Source organism: Lolium perenne, chromosome 1 (genome assembly GCF_019359855.2).
Source record: "Lolium perenne isolate Kyuss_39 chromosome 1, Kyuss_2.0, whole genome shotgun sequence".
Taxonomy (NCBI): Eukaryota; Viridiplantae; Streptophyta; class Magnoliopsida; order Poales; family Poaceae; genus Lolium; species Lolium perenne.
In genome coordinates this window covers 116137210-116154689 of record NC_067244.2, presented here as the reverse complement: position 1 = coordinate 116154689, position 17480 = coordinate 116137210, and the positions used below count along the sequence as shown (strand labels likewise).

At 44.6% G+C, this 17480-nt stretch overlaps 1 protein-coding gene across 1 annotated transcript; it reads right to left on the bottom strand.

Annotated features, from left to right (window-relative positions):
• Window positions 1-16634: 16634 nt before the first annotated feature.
• LOC127332823 (uncharacterized) lies at window positions 16635-17210 on the bottom strand. The gene has a single exon (XM_051359166.1). The coding sequence runs from the start codon at window positions 17208-17210 to the stop codon at window positions 16635-16637; it is 576 nt and encodes a 191-aa protein (XP_051215126.1).
• Window positions 17211-17480: the final 270 nt, after the last annotated feature.

Sequence of the window (17480 nt, the reverse complement as noted above, 5' to 3'; positions counted from 1 at the left end):
CCAGTTGACCGGAGCCAAAGTTTTCTCCAAGATAGATCTTAGAACTGGTTATCATCAGCTGAAGATTCGAGCCACCGATATTCCAAAGACTGCCTTTACCACTAGATATGGGTTGTACGAGTACAACGTCATGTCGTTTGGATTAACCAATGCCCCCGCTTACTTCATGAACCTCATGAATAAGATCTTCATGGAATTTCTGGACAAATTTGTCGTTGTGTTCATCGACGACATTCTTGTCTACTCCAAGTCCGAAGAGGAACATGAACAACACTTGGAAATGGTCCTAGAAACCCTTAGACACCACCAACTATATGCCAAGTTCAGCAAATGTGAGTTTTGGCTGAAGGAAGTTGGATTCCTGGGACACATCTTGTCTGCAGGAGGAATTGCCGTAGATCCCGCCAAGATTAAAACCGTAATGGAATGGCAAGCCCCAACCACTCAAACCGAGGTCCGCGCTTTTCTTGGATTAGCCGGATATTACCGCAGATTTGTAGAAGGCTTTTCGAGCATCGCTCGACCAATGACCCAACTGCTGAAAAAGGACAGAAAGTTTGAGTGGACCGACAAATGTGAAGAGAGCTTTCAACAGCTCAAGGGTAGACTGACAACAGCCCCAATACTGATCATGCCAGATATCGCAAAACCCTTTGACGTATATTGCGACGCCTCCAAGACTGGACTTGGATGCGTGCTTATGCAAGAAGGCAAGGTTGTATCCTACCTTTCAAGACAACTCAAGCAACATGAACAGAACTACCCAACCCATGACCTCGAGCTTGCAGCCGTGGTCTTAGCCTTGAAAGTTTGGCGTCATTACCTCATGGGTAATCGATGCGAGATCTACTCCGACCACAAAAGCCTCAAATGCATATTCACCCAGAAAGAGCTAAACATGAGACAATGCCGATGGATCGAACTGATCAAGGATTACGACATGGAGATTCACTACCACCCCAGCAAGGCCAATGTGGTAGCGGATGCTTTGAGTCGACTGCCGTGCCAGTTGAACTCCATGCTCGCGACCGAACAGCCCAGCTTGCATCAAGAGTTTGAACAGTTCAGACTGGAACTTGTTAGTGAGGGATTCCTAGCCAGCATAGAACTGCAACCCACCTTGGTTGGTCAGATCAAGGAAGCCCAGAAGGACAACGCTAGCATTGACGGAATAAAGAAACAGATAGCCGCAGGAAAAGCCCCCGGATTCACCGTAGACGAAGCCGGAGTGCTTTGGTACAAGGAACGTCTCTGCGTACCATCGGACTCTGACTTGAAACAAGTCATCCTGCAAGAAGCCCATGACACCCTTTATTCAATCCACCCCGGAGGTACCAAGATGTACCAAGACCTAAAAGAACAATTTTGGTGGCACGGAATGAAGAGAGAGATCGGTAGCTATATCGCTAAGTGTGACATCTGTCAGAGAGTCAAAGCAGAACATCAACGACCCGCCGGACTGTTACAACCCCTCCAGATTCCGGAATGGAAATGGGACTCCGTAGGAATGGACTTTATCACCGGACTGCCCAAATCCAGCAAAGGCAATGATTCAATATGGGTCTTGGTCGATAGATTGACCAAAGTCGCCCATTTCATCGCCGTAAAAACCACCTATCAAGGCCCAAAGCTAGCTGAACTTTACATCTCCAGAATAGTCACTCTGCACGGAACCCCCAAATCGATAGTGTCAGATAGAGGATCACAGTTCACCTCAAGGTTCTGGCATAAAGTGCATGAAGGACTAGGCACTCGCCTAAATTTCAGCACGGCCTATCACCCTCAGACTGACGGACAGACCGAGAGAGTCAACCAGATACTGGAAGACATGTTGAGAGCTTGCGTCCTAGAATATGGATCCAAGTGGGAAGACTGCCTGCCTTACGCAGAATTCTCGTACAATAACAGTTACCAAGCCAGTTTGCAAATGGCCCCCTTGGAAGCCCTGTACGGAAGGAAGTGCCGTACCCCCCTGAACTGGTCAGAAGTCGGAGAGAGCCAAGTCTTTGGACCCGATGTCCTCCGAGAAGCCGAAGAGAAGGTGCACAAGATCCGCGAGTACCTCAAGACCGCTCAGTCCAGACAGAAGAGCTACACCGACAAGAGACGTCGAGAGATGACCTTCGAGATTGGAGACTTTGTCTATCTCAAAGTGTCACCCCTCAAAGGAATGCAGAGATTCCAGCTGAAAGGAAAGCTCGCCCCCAGATATGTCAGACCATTCAAAGTTCTGAGCCGCCGAGGAGAAGTTTCATATCAACTTGAACTACCGGAGGAAATGTCGGCGGTACACAATGTGTTTCACATCTCGCTACTCCGGAAGTGCCTTGAAGTCCCCGAGAAGACCGAAGTGTTCAAGAATATCGATCACCGCTCGATGGATATCAACACAGACTTGACATACCGTGAAGTGCCTATTCGCATCCTTGAAGAAGCTTTCAGGACCACCCGCACCAGGAGTATCAAGTTCCTGAAGATTCAGTGGAGCAATCACACTGAAGATGAAGCCACTTGGGAGCGCGAAGAAGACATGAAGAAGGAATACCCAGATCTCTTTAGTACCTAATTTTTTCTTTAGATCTCGGGACGAGATCTTTTGTAAGGGGGAAGGGTTTGTAACATCCCAAAAATTCAATAAAGAGATAAAGAGAGAGATTCCCAAATACCAAATTTGAGAACCAACAAAAACTTTTTCTCATCATATAGTGCTATGCATATAGATCACTTGCTTATTTACTTGAGTGTGCAATTGACCATGTTATGTGCTTGTGTGATTACACTCATACCTAAACCCTAACTTTGATCTTTAGATCACCCAAATCCAAGAGAAAAGAAATTAGAAAAGAAAAGATAAAATTCATCTCCACACACACATATGGCTTATGCCATTGTTGCAAATACTTAACCTAGATCACTTTGGCTTGCACCATTGGTTGTAAATGGTTACTAAACACTTTTAAACACTTTTGGAAGTGAAGAAACTCAAATCAAACCAAAACCAAATTCAAATTCCAAGTTACATGCAATATGGTCACATGTGACATTTTTAATCTGGTACCTACTTTGAGCCCTGTTATTTGGAGATTTCTCTTCTAGACTTTGCCCAAACTTTGCACCTCATCCAAGACAACATCAAGGAGAACAACTTTGCCCAAAACCACTACCCCAAATTCTTTCCCATTTGCAAATGACAAGCTAGCAAAGTTGAGACATTGTCACATATGTAAGATCATATGCATTTTGGATTTTTGCATTTCAACTCCATTTTGACCACCACCACCTCCATTCTACTTCTCTTATTATATCTTTACACTCCACCAAAATTCAATTCAAAATTTGAAAATATTTTTCTTGCGGCCATTTCATCAAACACATGGTGAGCACAAATCTGCCAACTTAAGACCTTGCAATACCCAGCAGTTCATAGCCTAAACCATCACCATTAGGTCATCATTTGTACTCCCCTTACCTCTCTCCACCCTGCCAAGCACACCAGACAAGAAGTGGTACACATTTTCATCACCATTTTGACAAGAACACCCCATGCCGTGGCATGGCATGGCATGATCATGCCATCTCTCTCCCTGCTCACCTCAGCCCTGTACCACCATGTCCTTCACACTCTACACACTTTCCTGTGTCGAATGGACACCGGCCTCGACGATTTGGTGCATCGGACGCGCCAGGATCGTGACGCCCAGACACGCCCAGGACGTGCACATGCACGCCAGAGCGCGCACGGCGAGCGTCGCGGACGCGTCTGGCCACGTCGTCGCCCGAGCGTCTCCGTTGACCCCTCCCTCTCCTCTCTGCGCCAAACGCTCCACGACACCACCCTGCGCCGCCCAGACAACGCCATTGGCCCGCGGGAACGCCGTAGCCAACGCCCATCTCGCCGACGTCCGCCGCGGGTACTGCCGCTCCCGTCATGCGTACGCGCTCGTTGCTCCCTCATTTTCAACGCCGTCAAGCGCTGCGTCACCGCAAGGACGTCGCCTGCAAGCCTGCGTCATCGCCCGTCCATCATCGTCGCTGTAGACGCGTCACCATGATCGCCACCTCCGCAGCACCCTGGCCACCCCTCGCCGCTATAAAAGGAGCGCCCCTCCAGTCGAATTGAGCACACCATCTGCTTCTCCTCTTCACCCTGAGCCGCCTAGCCACCTAGCCTTGCTCGATTCACCACCACACCGCCCCAATTGCCAGATCGTCGCCGCCGCCAGTACACGGAGCTCGCCGGAGAAGGACGCCACCCCCGGCGACGCCACTGCTTCCATTTGCTTCCCCTTCATCGACATCGTCGCCGCAGCTCGTCGCCGACCCTCGCCGCACCGCCGGTGAGCCGTCGACCCCCTACCTGCGCCGCCCGTGCCCTCCCTTCTCGTCGGAGACGACGACGAACGTCGTTCGTCCGATCTGCCTCTAATCCTACGGCTCCCCTTCCACGTACCGGTTCGCGGTATTAAACACACTGACGCGTGGCCCCCACGCTGTCAGGCGGCCCGCTGCGCCAGACGCAGTACTGGGCCGGCCCATTTCCTTCCTCCACTGCTTAGCCCGTTAGCGTTTCCCGCCTAAGCCCACTGTTTAAATTTGAATTTTCGAATTTGGTTAATTATTCTCAGATGCTGTTTTCAAAATTAAATAGGGGAAAATCTACCAAACCAAATTTGACAAATTTTATATATTTGGAAACCTTGTTAAATTCTCTACAAAACTACACTGGCCCCAACTCTAGCTTTGTTGTAGAATAAATGTGACAAAAATAACAAGGCAGGGCCTTTTTCCATTTCAAATAATTATTAAAAAATATAGAAAAGTGCTTTTCAGATAATTCCAACTCTCAAAAATCACATGTCACATTATCTACCTGAATATATAAAAATAGGACATAGTTGTTTTACATGATCATGGCCTAGTTTAAAATGGGCTCTATGGCTAGTTTTAGATCATTTAAATTGGGCAAGTTAATTTATTAAAATGTATGAGAGCTTCCCTCTCATTTAAATCTTGTCTCAGCTAATTCAACATGAGTTAGATACCATGGTTAGTTAAATCTCATATTGAATTAGTTGATGATATTAAATCATTACTATGTGTTATTAAAATGCATGAGGTGCACCACCTCATTTAAATTATTTTCCCAAGTAATACTTATGAAGAGGTTGACCTTGGTCAACCTAGGTCATATAATATTATTTGAGGAGATTAAATCTTAACAAGATTCAATGAGAGGAAATTATTTCTCTCAAGAATGGAATAGAAACACTAAGTAATGTTGGTAATGAGAGGAAATTATTTTTCTTAAGAATACACCAAAGCCAACTTATATAATAAGCATGTTGTGATGTTAGCTTAGATTGTGTGACTCATGAGGTGTGCATAGCCTAGTTACTTAAGCTTGTGTGGTGATTGTACTTCGTATTCGTATTTTAGACGCTAGTACGGAAGAGTATCAAGAGGAGGAGGAGGCCTACTCCCAAGGAGAAGAAGACCAATTTGATCAATACCACCACCAAGGCAAGCTAATACACTTGCTAAGTGCAAAGCTCTCAAGAGCAATGCATCACCCCCTTTTACCTTATGCTTAGTGGTCCTATCCCAAGTTTTACTATACAAGTTTTACTGCTTTATTTTCAAAGTACTTTTGATTCATGATTCACTTGGTCTAGAGTAGCATATGAGCACCAAGCTTAAATCTAGAACAAGCAATGCTAAGTTAGCACCCCTCATGATTAGTGCTATTGCTAACAAATAAAATTTGACTACTCTAGATGGGAACTTGGTGAAGTGAAGTTGTTTTTGAATGATTTTTGAAAGGTGATATGACTAAGAGAAGATGGTGATTTTTGATTTAAAACTGATATTGGTTTGGATGCGATACCTTTCCAATTTACAAGTACCCCCACAATACCTGATTATGGGTAGGGCTTAGCTGGAAGTTTGTGTGTCTTAGTATGGGTTCCCTCTGAACAAGCATCATAGGGGTTATGCCGAGGCTGCCTCCGTTGTTGAGAAATGATGTGAATTGAGGTGAATTGTACGGCCAAGCCCTGTGCAGTTTCCAGGCTGACAGTTTGTCTTCACTGGGAGGCCAAGCTCATGGGGAGAGGTGCCTATACTAGGATATATAAGTGAAAGGTTAAGGTTGATGATCCGCGTACTGAGTTACGATGATTCGGGAGTATTCCCGACGGATGTAATCAAATGTTGTGGCACAAGTGTGCAACCTCTGCAGAGTGTAAACCTATTCGAATAGCCGTGTCCACGGTTACGGACGGTTGGAAAGGCCATACAGTTTCCGGTATCAAAATTTCTTGAAAAGGTTGAATGGTGAAGGGTGACTTGACTTGAATCACAACAGAGTTGTGGGAATGACACTAATGTTCCCACTTGAGTTAGTTAGCAAAGTTTGAGTCTTTTACTAAACTGCTTATGAACTAAAATTGGCTTTATGCAAATCAAACTAGAGCTTAGCACCCTTACTAGAACTGATTAGCACTTACAATAGTTTTAGTTTGCGAGTACTCAACGTACTCACGGCTTTGTCCCTGGCTATTCAAATGGCCAGAGTATGAAGACGAGCAGAACTATCAAGGTGAAGACCAGCAGGACGCCTACGACAACTAGGAGTCTTCTGACGTCAAGCGTTGGCCTGTGGACTAGAGAGTCCTTGTATCTTACGCTTCCGCTATGAACTTGTGTTTGTTCGTTGATCAATAGATCAACTATTCGTGTAATATGGATGATGTGATTCCAATTGTAAGACCTTATGGTTTGTAATGAATGATGACTGTCATACTTAACTATTATGCCTCGCAACAACAATATTCCTGGGATTGCGATGTATGACATAATAGGCATCCGGACTTAAAAATCCGGGTGTTGACACAAGGCCTGGCCGCGCCGCCCTATGAGGAGGGGGCCCACAGCCCCCTCTCGCCTCTTTTTCTTCGCGTATGCCTTCGTCCCGAAAACCTAAGCTCTAGAGGGTACCTCGCGAAGAGTTACAGCCGCCTCTGCGGGGCGGAGAACACCAGAGAGAAAAGAGCTCTTCGGCGGGCTGAGATCCGCCGGGGAAATTCCCTCCCGGAGGGGGAAATCGACGCCATCGTCACCGCCATCTAGTTGGACATCATCTCCATCACCATCATCATCATCTTCATCATCATCACCGCCGTCTCCACCGCTGCACATCGTCACCGCTGTAGCAATTTGGGTTTGATCTTGATTGTTTGATAGGGGAAACTCTCCCGGTATTGATTTCTACTTGTTATTGATGCTATTGAGTGAAACCGTTGAACCAAGGTTTATGTTCAGATTGTTATTCATCATCATATCACCTCTGATCATGTTCCATATGATGTCTCGTGAGTAGGTCGTTTAGTTCTTGAGGACATGGGTGAAGTCTAAATGTTAGTAGTGAAGTATGGTTGAGTAATATTCAGTGTTATGATATTTAAGTTGTGGTGTTATTCTTCTAGTGGTGTCGTGTGAATGTCGACTACACGACACCTCACCTTTATGGGCCTAGGGGAATGCATCTTGTACTCGTTTGCCAATTGCGGGGTTGCCGGAGTGACAGAAACCTAAGCCCCCGTTGGTATATCGATGGAGGAGGGATAGCAGGATCTCAGAGTTTAAGGCTGTGGTTAGATTTATCTTAATTACTTTCTTGTAGTTGCGGATGCTTGCAAGGGGTATAATCACAAGTATGTATTAGTCCTAGGAAGGGCGGTACATTAGCACAGGTTCACCCACACAACACTTATCAAAACAATGAAGATTAATTAGCCGTATGTAGCGAAAGCACTAGACTAAAATCCCGTGTGTCCTCGAGAACGTTTGGTCATTATAAGTAAACAAACCGGCTTGTCCTTTGTGCTAAAAAGGATTGGGCCACTCGCTGCAATTGTTACTCTCGCACTTTACTTACTCGTACTTTATTCATCTGCTACATCAAAACCCCCTGAATACTTGTCTGTGAGCATTTACAGTGAATCCTTCATCGAAACTGCTTGTCAACACCTTCTGCTCCTCGTTGGGATTGACATTCTTACTTATCGAAGATACTACGATACACCCCTTATACTTGTGGGTCATCATCCATCCATGTGACGCTCTTGTTGTTCAGTTCCACCCAGTAGGCGTTCTGCTGCTTAAGCATGTCGACGCATCGCGCAAGATGAAAGGAGATTTCCTTCTCCAACGCCAAAACTCTGTGAAGACGATAACACTCCAGGGTGAGGGAGTGTTCATTCTCCAGCTGGCTGCCTATGTGGGCCTTGTTCTCCTCCTTTTGCTACAACAATCATTGTATGAAAAAAAAAGAAATCAACCCATTCATATATGAGTATTAATTACCCACAAACAATAGGAGTACTAATTTCTAGCATGGATATTGATAAAGGAATGGACAACACTCGGGCGCTCCAAAAATACCACAGGGTTCATCAACACATAAATAATCGGAAAGCAGTGAATACATAAACTATAAAAAAACAAGTGGACAGAGGCATACAGCCTACCTGGCTTGGCCGGGAAACGGGGCCGAACTTAGCTTCGGACGGCCGAACTTGGGGCGCCACCGTTGTTGTGGTTACCGAGGAGACATTTGAACCGCCGGCCCTGTGAGATGTAAATAAATGTAAAAACGGTTAGAAAATAAGAATCAACTGAAGGACACCCTGCTAGAAACTTACCCGGACGAATCCTCGCCCTTGATGGTGGTGTTTGCATCATCATCATTCATCAATGTGACGCTCTGGTTATGCAGTTCCACACAAACACGGTTCTGCTCATTAAGCCTGTCAAGCTCAGCAGTAAAGGTATTGATGCCTTGCTGAAGATAAAGGCAGATCTTGTTCTCGGACGCGAAATCTACGTGAACAGGCTCAAACTCCGGGGTGAGGGAGAGTTCATTCCCCAGCTGGCTGCCTATGTGGGTGATGTCTACGTTCCCCCTCCTTTCCTGTAGACAGTGTTGGGCCTCCAAGAGCAGAGGTTTGTAGAACAGCAGCAAGTTTTCCCTTAAGTGGATCACCCAAGGTTTATCGAACTCAGGGAGGAAGAGGTCAAAGATATCCCTCTCATGCAACCCTGCAACCACAAAGCAAGAAGTCTCTTGTGTCCCCAACACACCTAATAGGTGCACTAGTTCGGCGAAGAGATAGTGAAATACAGGTGGTATGAATAAGTATGAGCAGTAGCAACGGTGCCAGAAAATAGCTTGCTGGCGTGTAGTTGATGGTGGTAGTATTGCAGCAGTAGTAACACAGCAGTAGTAAACAAGTAGCGATAGCAGTATTTAGGAACAAGGCCTAGGGATTACACTTTCACTAGTGGACACTCTCAACATTGATCACATAACAGAATAGATAAATGCATACTCTACACTTTTGTTGGATGATGAACGCATTGCGTAGGATTACACGAACCCTCAATGCCGGAGTTAACAAGCTCCACAATTTGTTCATATTTAAGTAACCTTATAGTGTAAGATAGATCAATACAACTAAACCAAGTACTAACATAGCATGCACACTGTCACCTTCATGCATATGTAGGAGGAATAGATCACATCAATATTATCATAGCAATAGTTAACTTCATAATCTACAGGAGATCATGATCATAGCATAAACCAAGTACTAACACGGTGCACACACTGTCACCTTTACACACGTGCAGGAGGAATAGAACTACTTTAATAACTTTGCTAGAGTAGCACATAGATAAATTGTGATACAAACTCATATGAATCTCAATCATGTAAAGCAGCTCATGAGATCATTGTATTGAGGTACATGGGAGAGAGATGAACCACATAGCTACCGGTACAGCCCCGAGCCTCGATGGAGAACTACTCCCTCCTCATGGGAGCAGCAGCGGTGATGAAGATGGCGGTGGAGATGGCAGCGGTGTCGATGGAGAAGCCTTCCGGGGGCACTTCCCCGCTCCGGCAGCGTGCCGGAACAGAGACTCCTGTCCCCCAGATCTTGGCCTCGCGATGGCGGCGGCTCTGGAAGGTTTCTGTGGTTTTCGTCGAACGTATCAGGGTTTTCGATCCAGGGGCTTTATATAGGCGAAGAGGCGGCGCAGGAGGGTCGAAGGGGCGACGACACCATAGGGCGGCGCGGCCAGGGCCTGGGCCGCGCCGGCCTATGGTCTGGGGGCCCAGTGCCCCCCTCTGGTCCTTCCCGGGTGTTCTGGATGCTTCCGGTGAAAATAGGAACTTGGGCGTTGATTTCGTCCGATTCCGAGAATATTTCGTTACTAGGATTTCTGAAACCAAAAACAGCAGAAAACAGGAACTGGCCTTTCGGCATCTTGTTAATAGGTTAGTTCCAGAAAATGCACGAATATGACATAAAGTGTGCATAAAACATGTAGATAACATCAATAATGTGGCATGGAACATAAGAAATTATCGATACGTCGGAGACGTATCAGCATCCCCAAGCTTAGTTCTACTCGTCCCGAGCAGGTAAAACGACAACACAGATAATTTCTGGAGTGACATGCCATCATAACTTTGATCATACTATTTGTAAAGCATATGTAATGAATGCAGCGATCAAAACAATGTATATGACATGAGTAAACAAGTGAATCATAAAGCAAAGACTTTTCATGAATAGCACTTCAAGACAAGCATCAATAAGTCTTGCATAAGAGTTAACTCATAAAGCAATAATTCAAAGTAAAGGCATTGAAGCAACACAAAAGAAGATTAAGTTTCAGCGGTTGCTTTCAACTTGTAACATGTATATCTCATGGATATTGTCAATATAGAGTAATATAATAAGTGCAATAAGCAAGTATGTAGGAATCAATGCACAGTTCACACAAGTGTTTGCTTCTTGAGGTGGAAAGAAATAGGTGAACTGACTCAACATTGAAAGTAAAAGAATTGTCCTCCATAGAGGAAAAGCATCGATTGCTATATTTGTGCTAGAGCTTTGATTTTGAAAACATGAAACAATTTTGTCAACGGTAGTAATAAGGCATATGTATCCTGTAAATTATATCTTACAAGTTGCAAGCCTCATGCATAGTATACTAATAGTGCCCGCACCTTGTCCTAATTAGCTTGGACTACCGGATCATCACAATGCACATGTTTTAACCAAGTGTCACAAAGGGGTACCTCTATGCCGCCTGTACAAAGGTCTAAGGAGAAAGCTCGCATTTGGATTTCTCGCTATTGATTATTCTCAACTTAGACATCCATACCGGGACAACATAGACAACAGATAATGGACTCCTCTTTTATGCATAAGCATGTAACAACAATTAATAATTTTCTCATTTGAGATTGAGGATATATGTCCAAAACTGAAACTTCCACCATGGATCATGGCTTTAGTTAGCGGCCCAATGTTCTTCTCTAACAATATGCATGCTTAACCATAAGGTGGTAGATCTCTCTTACTTCAGACAAGACGAACATGCATAGCCACTCACATGAAATTCAACAATGAATAATTGATGGCGTCCCCAGTGAACATGGTTATCGCACAACAAGCAACTTAATAAGAGATAAAGTGCATAATTACATATTCAATACCACAATAGTTTTTAAGCTATTTGTCCCATGAGCTATATATTGCAAAGGTGAATGATGGAATTTTAAAGGTAGCACTCAAGCAATTTACTTTGGAATGGCGGAAAATACCATGTAGTAGGTAGGTATAGTGGACACAAATGGCATAGTGGTTGGCTCAAGTATTTTGGATGCATGAGAAGTATTCCCTCTCGATACAAGGTTTAGGCTAGCAAGGCTTATTTGAAACAAACACAAGGATGAACCGGTGCAGCAAAACTCACATAAAAGACATATTGAAAACATTATAAGACTCTACACCGTCTTCCTTGTTGTTCAAACTCAATACTAGAAATTATCTAGACCTTAGAGAAACCAAATATGCAAACCAAATTTTAGCATGCTCTATGTATTTCTTCATTAATGGGTGCAAAGTATATGATGCAAGAGCTTAAACATGAGCACAACAATTGCCAAGTATCACATTACCCAAGACATTAATAGCAATTACTACATGTATCATTTTCCAATTCCAACCATATAACAATTTAACGAAGAAGAAAACTTCGCCATGAATACTAAAAGCTAAGAACACATGTGTTCATATGCAACAGCGGAGCGTGTCTCTCTCCCACACAAGCATGATGTAATCCAATTTATTCAAGCACAAACAAAAATAAAAGCATACAGACGCTCCAAGTAAAGCACATAAGATGTGACCGAATAAAAATATAGTTTCAAGAGAAGGAACCTGATAATTTGTCGATGAAGAAGGGGATGCCTTGGGCATCCCCAAGCTTAGACGCTTGAGTCTTCTTAATATATGCAGGGGTGAACTACCGGGGCATCCCCAAGCTTAGAGCTTTCACTCTTCTTGATCATGTTGCATCATACTCCTCTCTTGATCCTTGAAAACTTCCTCCACACCAAACTCGAAACAACTCATTAGAGGGTTAGTGCACAATAAAAATTAACATATTCAGAGGTGACACAATCATTCTTAACACTTCTGGACATTGCATAAAGCTACTGGACATTAGTGGATCAAAGAAATTCATCCAACATAGCAAAAGAGGCAATGCGAAATAAAAGGCAGAATCTGTCAAAACAGAACAGTTCATATTGACGAATTTTAAAATGGCACCAGACTTGCTCAAATGAAAATGCTCAAATTGAATGAAAGTTGCGTACATATCTGAGGATCATGCACGTAAATTGGCTTAATTTTCTGAGCTACCTACAGGGAGGTAGACCCAGATTCGTGACAGCAAAGAAATCTGGAACTGTGCAGTAATCCAAATCTAGTACTTACTTTTCTATCAACGGCTTTACTTGGCACAACAAAACACTAAACTAAGATAAGGAGAGGTTGCTACAGTAGTAAACAACTTCCAAGACACAAATATAAAACAAAGTACTGTAGCAAAATAACACATGGGTTATCTCCCAAGAAGTTCTTTTCTTTATAGCCATTAAGATGGGCTCAGCAGTTTTAATGATGCACTCGCAAGAAATAGTATTTGAAGAAAAAGAGAGCATCAAGAGGCAAATACAAAACACATTTAAGCCTAACATGCTTCCTATGCAAAGGAATCTTGTAAATAAACAAGTTCATGAAGAGCAAAGTAACAAGCATAGGAAGATAAAACAAGTGTAGCTTGAAAAATTTCAGCACATAGAGAGGCATTTTAGTAACATGAAAATTTCTACAACCATATTTTCCTCTCTCATAATAACTTTCAGTAGCAACATGAGCAAACTCAACAATATAACCATCACATAAAGCATTCTTATCATGAGTCTCATGCATAAAATTATTACTCTCCACATAGGCATAATCAATTTTATTAGTTGTAGTGGGAGCAAATTCAACAAAGTAGCTATCATTATTATTCTCATCAAGTGTAGGAGGCATAGTATAATCACAACAAAATTTACTCTCCATAGTAGGTGGCACCAAAAGACCACTATCATTATAATCATCATAAATAGGAGGCAAAGTATCATCAAAGAAAATTTTCTCCTCAATGCTTGGGGGACTAAAAATGTCATGCTCATCAAAGCCAGCTTCCCCAAGCTTAGAATTTTCCATATCATTAGCAACAATGGTGTTCAAAGTGTTCATACTAATATCATTGCTACTAGCATGCAAATAAGGTTCCATAGGTTTTTTAATTTTCGCATTAAACCATTCATGTCTTGACTCAGGAACTAGTACAAAGAGCTCACAGATGTTTTCCATTATGCCTTACTAGTGTATAACAAGAAACAAAAAGATGCAATTGCAGGATCTAAAGGAAATAGCTTCGAGTACTTACAACGCCGGAAAATAGCTTGGTAGCCGAGGTCCGGAGTGTGAGTACCTTTTACCTTTCCTCCCCGGCAACGGCGCCAGAAAAGTGCTTGATGTCTACGTTCCCCCTCCTTTCCTGTAGACAGTGTTGGGCCTCCAAGAGCAGAGGTTTGTAGAACAGCAGCAAGTTTTCCCTTAAGTGGATCACCCAAGGTTTATCGAACTCAGGGAGGAAGAGGTCAAAGATATCCCTCTCATGCAACCCTGCAACCACAAAGCAAGAAGTCTCTTGTGTCCCCAACACACCTAATAGGTGCACTAGTTCGGCGAAGAGATAGTGAAATACAGGTGGTATGAATAAGTATGAGCAGTAGCAACGGTGCCAGAAAATAGCTTGCTGGCGTGTAGTTGATGGTGGTTGTATTGCAGCATGAGGACCACAGCAGTAGTAAACAAGTAGCGATAGCAGTATTTAGGAACAAGGCCTAGGGATTACACTTTCACTAGTGGACACTCTCAACATTGATCACATAACAGAATAGATAAATGCATACTCTACACTTTTGTTGGATGATGAACGCATTGCGTAGGATTACACGAACCCTCAATGCCGGAGTTAACAAGCTCCACAATTTGTTCATATTTAAGTAACCTTATAGTGTAAGATAGATCAATACAACTAAACCAAGTACTAACATAGCATGCACACTGTCACCTTCATGCATATGTAGGAGGAATAGATCACATCAATATTATCATAGCAATAGTTAACTTCATAATCTACAGGAGATCATGATCATAGCATAAACCAAGTACTAACACGGTGCACACACTGTCACCTTTACACACGTGCAGGAGGAATAGAACTACTTTAATAACTTTGCTAGAGTAGCACATAGATAAATTGTGATACAAACTCATATGAATCTCAATCATGTAAAGCAGCTCATGAGATCATTGTATTGAGGTACATGGGAGAGAGATGAACCACATAGCTACCGGTACAGCCCCGAGCCTCGATGGAGAACTACTCCTCCTCATGGGAGCAGCAGCGGTGATGAAGATGGCGGTGGAGATGGCAGCGGTGTCGATGGAGAAGCCTTCCGGGGCACTTCCCCGCTCCGGCAGCGTGCGGAACAGAGACTCCTGTCCCCCGGATCTTGGCCTCGCGATGGCGGCGGCTCCGGGAAGGTTTCTGTGGTTTTCGTCGAACGTATCAGGGTTTTCGATCCAGGGGCTTTATATAGGCGAAGAGGCAGCGCAGAGGGTCGAAGGGCGACGACACCATAGGCGGCGCGGCCAGGGCCTCGGGCCGCGCCGGCCTATGGTCTGGGGCCCGGTGCCCCCTCTGGTCCTTCCCGGGTGTTCTGGATGCTTCCGGTGAAAATAGGAACTTGGGCGTTGATTTCGTCCGATTCCGAGAATATTTCGTTACTAGGATTTCTGAAACCAAAAACAGCAGAAAACAGGAACTGGCCTTTCGGCATCTTGTTAATAGGTTAGTTCCAGAAAATGCACGAATATGACATAAAGTGTGCATAAAACATGTAGATAACATCAATAATGTGGCATGGAACATAAGAAATTATCGATACGTCGGAGACGTATCAGTGGGCCATGTTCACCTCCATTTGCTGGCACGATCATTGTATGGAAAAAAAGAATCCAACCAATTCATATATGAGTAATTGCACGCAAAAAATAGGAGTACTACTAATTCATATATGGATTGGAGGGAGTATAAAAAAAACAAGCTGGGAGTATACATCCTACCTGGCTTGGCCGCGAAACGGGGCCGAACTCAGCTTCCGACGACCGGACTTGGGGCGCCACCGTCGTGGTGGTTACCGGGGAGACGTTTGAACCGCCGGCCCTGTGAGATGTAAATAAATGGAAAAAAAAACAGTTAGAAAATAAGAATGAACTGGAGGACACGCCGCTAGAAACCTACCCGGACGAACCCTCGCCCACTGGCTCGCTCTCCATCGAATAGTGGATAGACTGATCTACGAGAATGCTCAGGCGATCATAAGTGGCCATACAACGATGCGCTAGCTGGCTAGATGTGAAGTTTTTCTCGGCGGTCCTAGTCCTCATCGTCTTCCCTAGGATATCCTGCCGCCGGGCCTCCCGGCTCAATGGAGCCATGGCTTGCGAGGTACTTTACTAGTAGTTAGGGTGGAGGGCTGGTGAAGGCTAGTTACTAGCTACCAGGAGAACAGAAAGAGAAGAAGGGTGGAAGGCTGGTCAATGCTAAATCTTACATACACCCAGAAAAGACCATCATGCCCTTGCGGGGCTTCTGAGCAATTAGGCAAGATAGGGTACCTTCCCGAATAAGCATCTAGCACCCAAGCCGATGGACTGCGCGTTGAACAATGGTTACAATATGTGTAAAAAGAAAAAAGATAACAAGGGAAATGCCTGGCAGGGTCCAGAGGTGCATTTAATCGGACATGGGATTCCATATTTTACACCATAGACTCATAGAGTATGTGAACATAAACACAGAATACAATCAAGCGCTTAGTGTTTACATAAAGGGCCCTAACGGAAGATAGGAAACGCAAGCAAGTCCCTCTCCGCCAAATAAGATCATATATCGTCGTTAGGGCCGCCCTGGTGAAATCCTCTGAATGAAAAAAGCCCATAGTTGGCAACCTAAACCCGCCATTCTAGTCCGAATAGGAACTTCCGTCCGACGAGAACCTTTTGACAACAAAAATTAATTAATATCGTACTGCATAGTCCGCAATTTCAATTAGATAAACACGAAGATTAAGATAGGCGCATGTATCACCTGTCGATGCGAACCCAGATAGTTGGCTCCATGCATGGTTGAAACCATCTCGACGACCACTGTAGTTCCGATGCTTTGGCGGCGCCCGGCGTCGTCGTGCTGTTCGCCCGAATAGTGGCCGTATGGTTGGGGCCCATGAAACCGATCTCAGAGCGATTAGGTGATGGCTTGCCGTGCGACGACATACTCACCTTGTACTCCGGCCACACGCACGCCGCCGACCTAACGCACTCAACGGATAGGCTGGCCAGCACGCATCCATTCTTCGGATGGACTTGCGTATATGTGTGCAAGACGGACACGGTACCATCGTTCCCGTAGAAGATGACCAGACGTCTTGGCTCTGGCGGTCCCAGCACCTGGATGATGAACGCCATCGTGGTGCCGTAGGGGATCATGTCCACACAAATCGAATGGATTTCTCTGAGGTGGGCGATGAGCGCTGCTGGCGAGGCGGCGAAGTCGCAGCCGGCCTCTGTGCAGTCGCATGGGCCGTGCGGGCACACGAGCTCGTGGTCGTGGAGCCCGTTGTAGGCGACCACGCTCCCGCACCCGTCGTGGACGCACTCCATCCTCTTTAATCTGCTTTGAAGAGCATATTGATGGGAGGGGAGGGGAGGGGAGAGTGGAGGAGAACGATGGTGGTGGCTTTATTAATTCGGGCCTCACCATCCCACCAGTTTGGCTAAAAAAGGTGACGCTGAATGTTTCACTGTCTATGTTTTAACACGCAGTACACCTTATATGATGGCCAAAAATGGGATATGAAGATTTTCTCGAATTATCAAAAAAATAGATTTATGTTTGACATATGTGTATGTTACTCAAAATTGAACTACATA

Bases quoted from the DNA above. Each gene is read 5' to 3' on its own strand.
- LOC127332823 (XM_051359166.1), bottom strand. From the start codon at position 17,210: ATGGAGTGCGTCCACGACGGGTGCGGGAGCGTGGTCGCCTACAACGGG.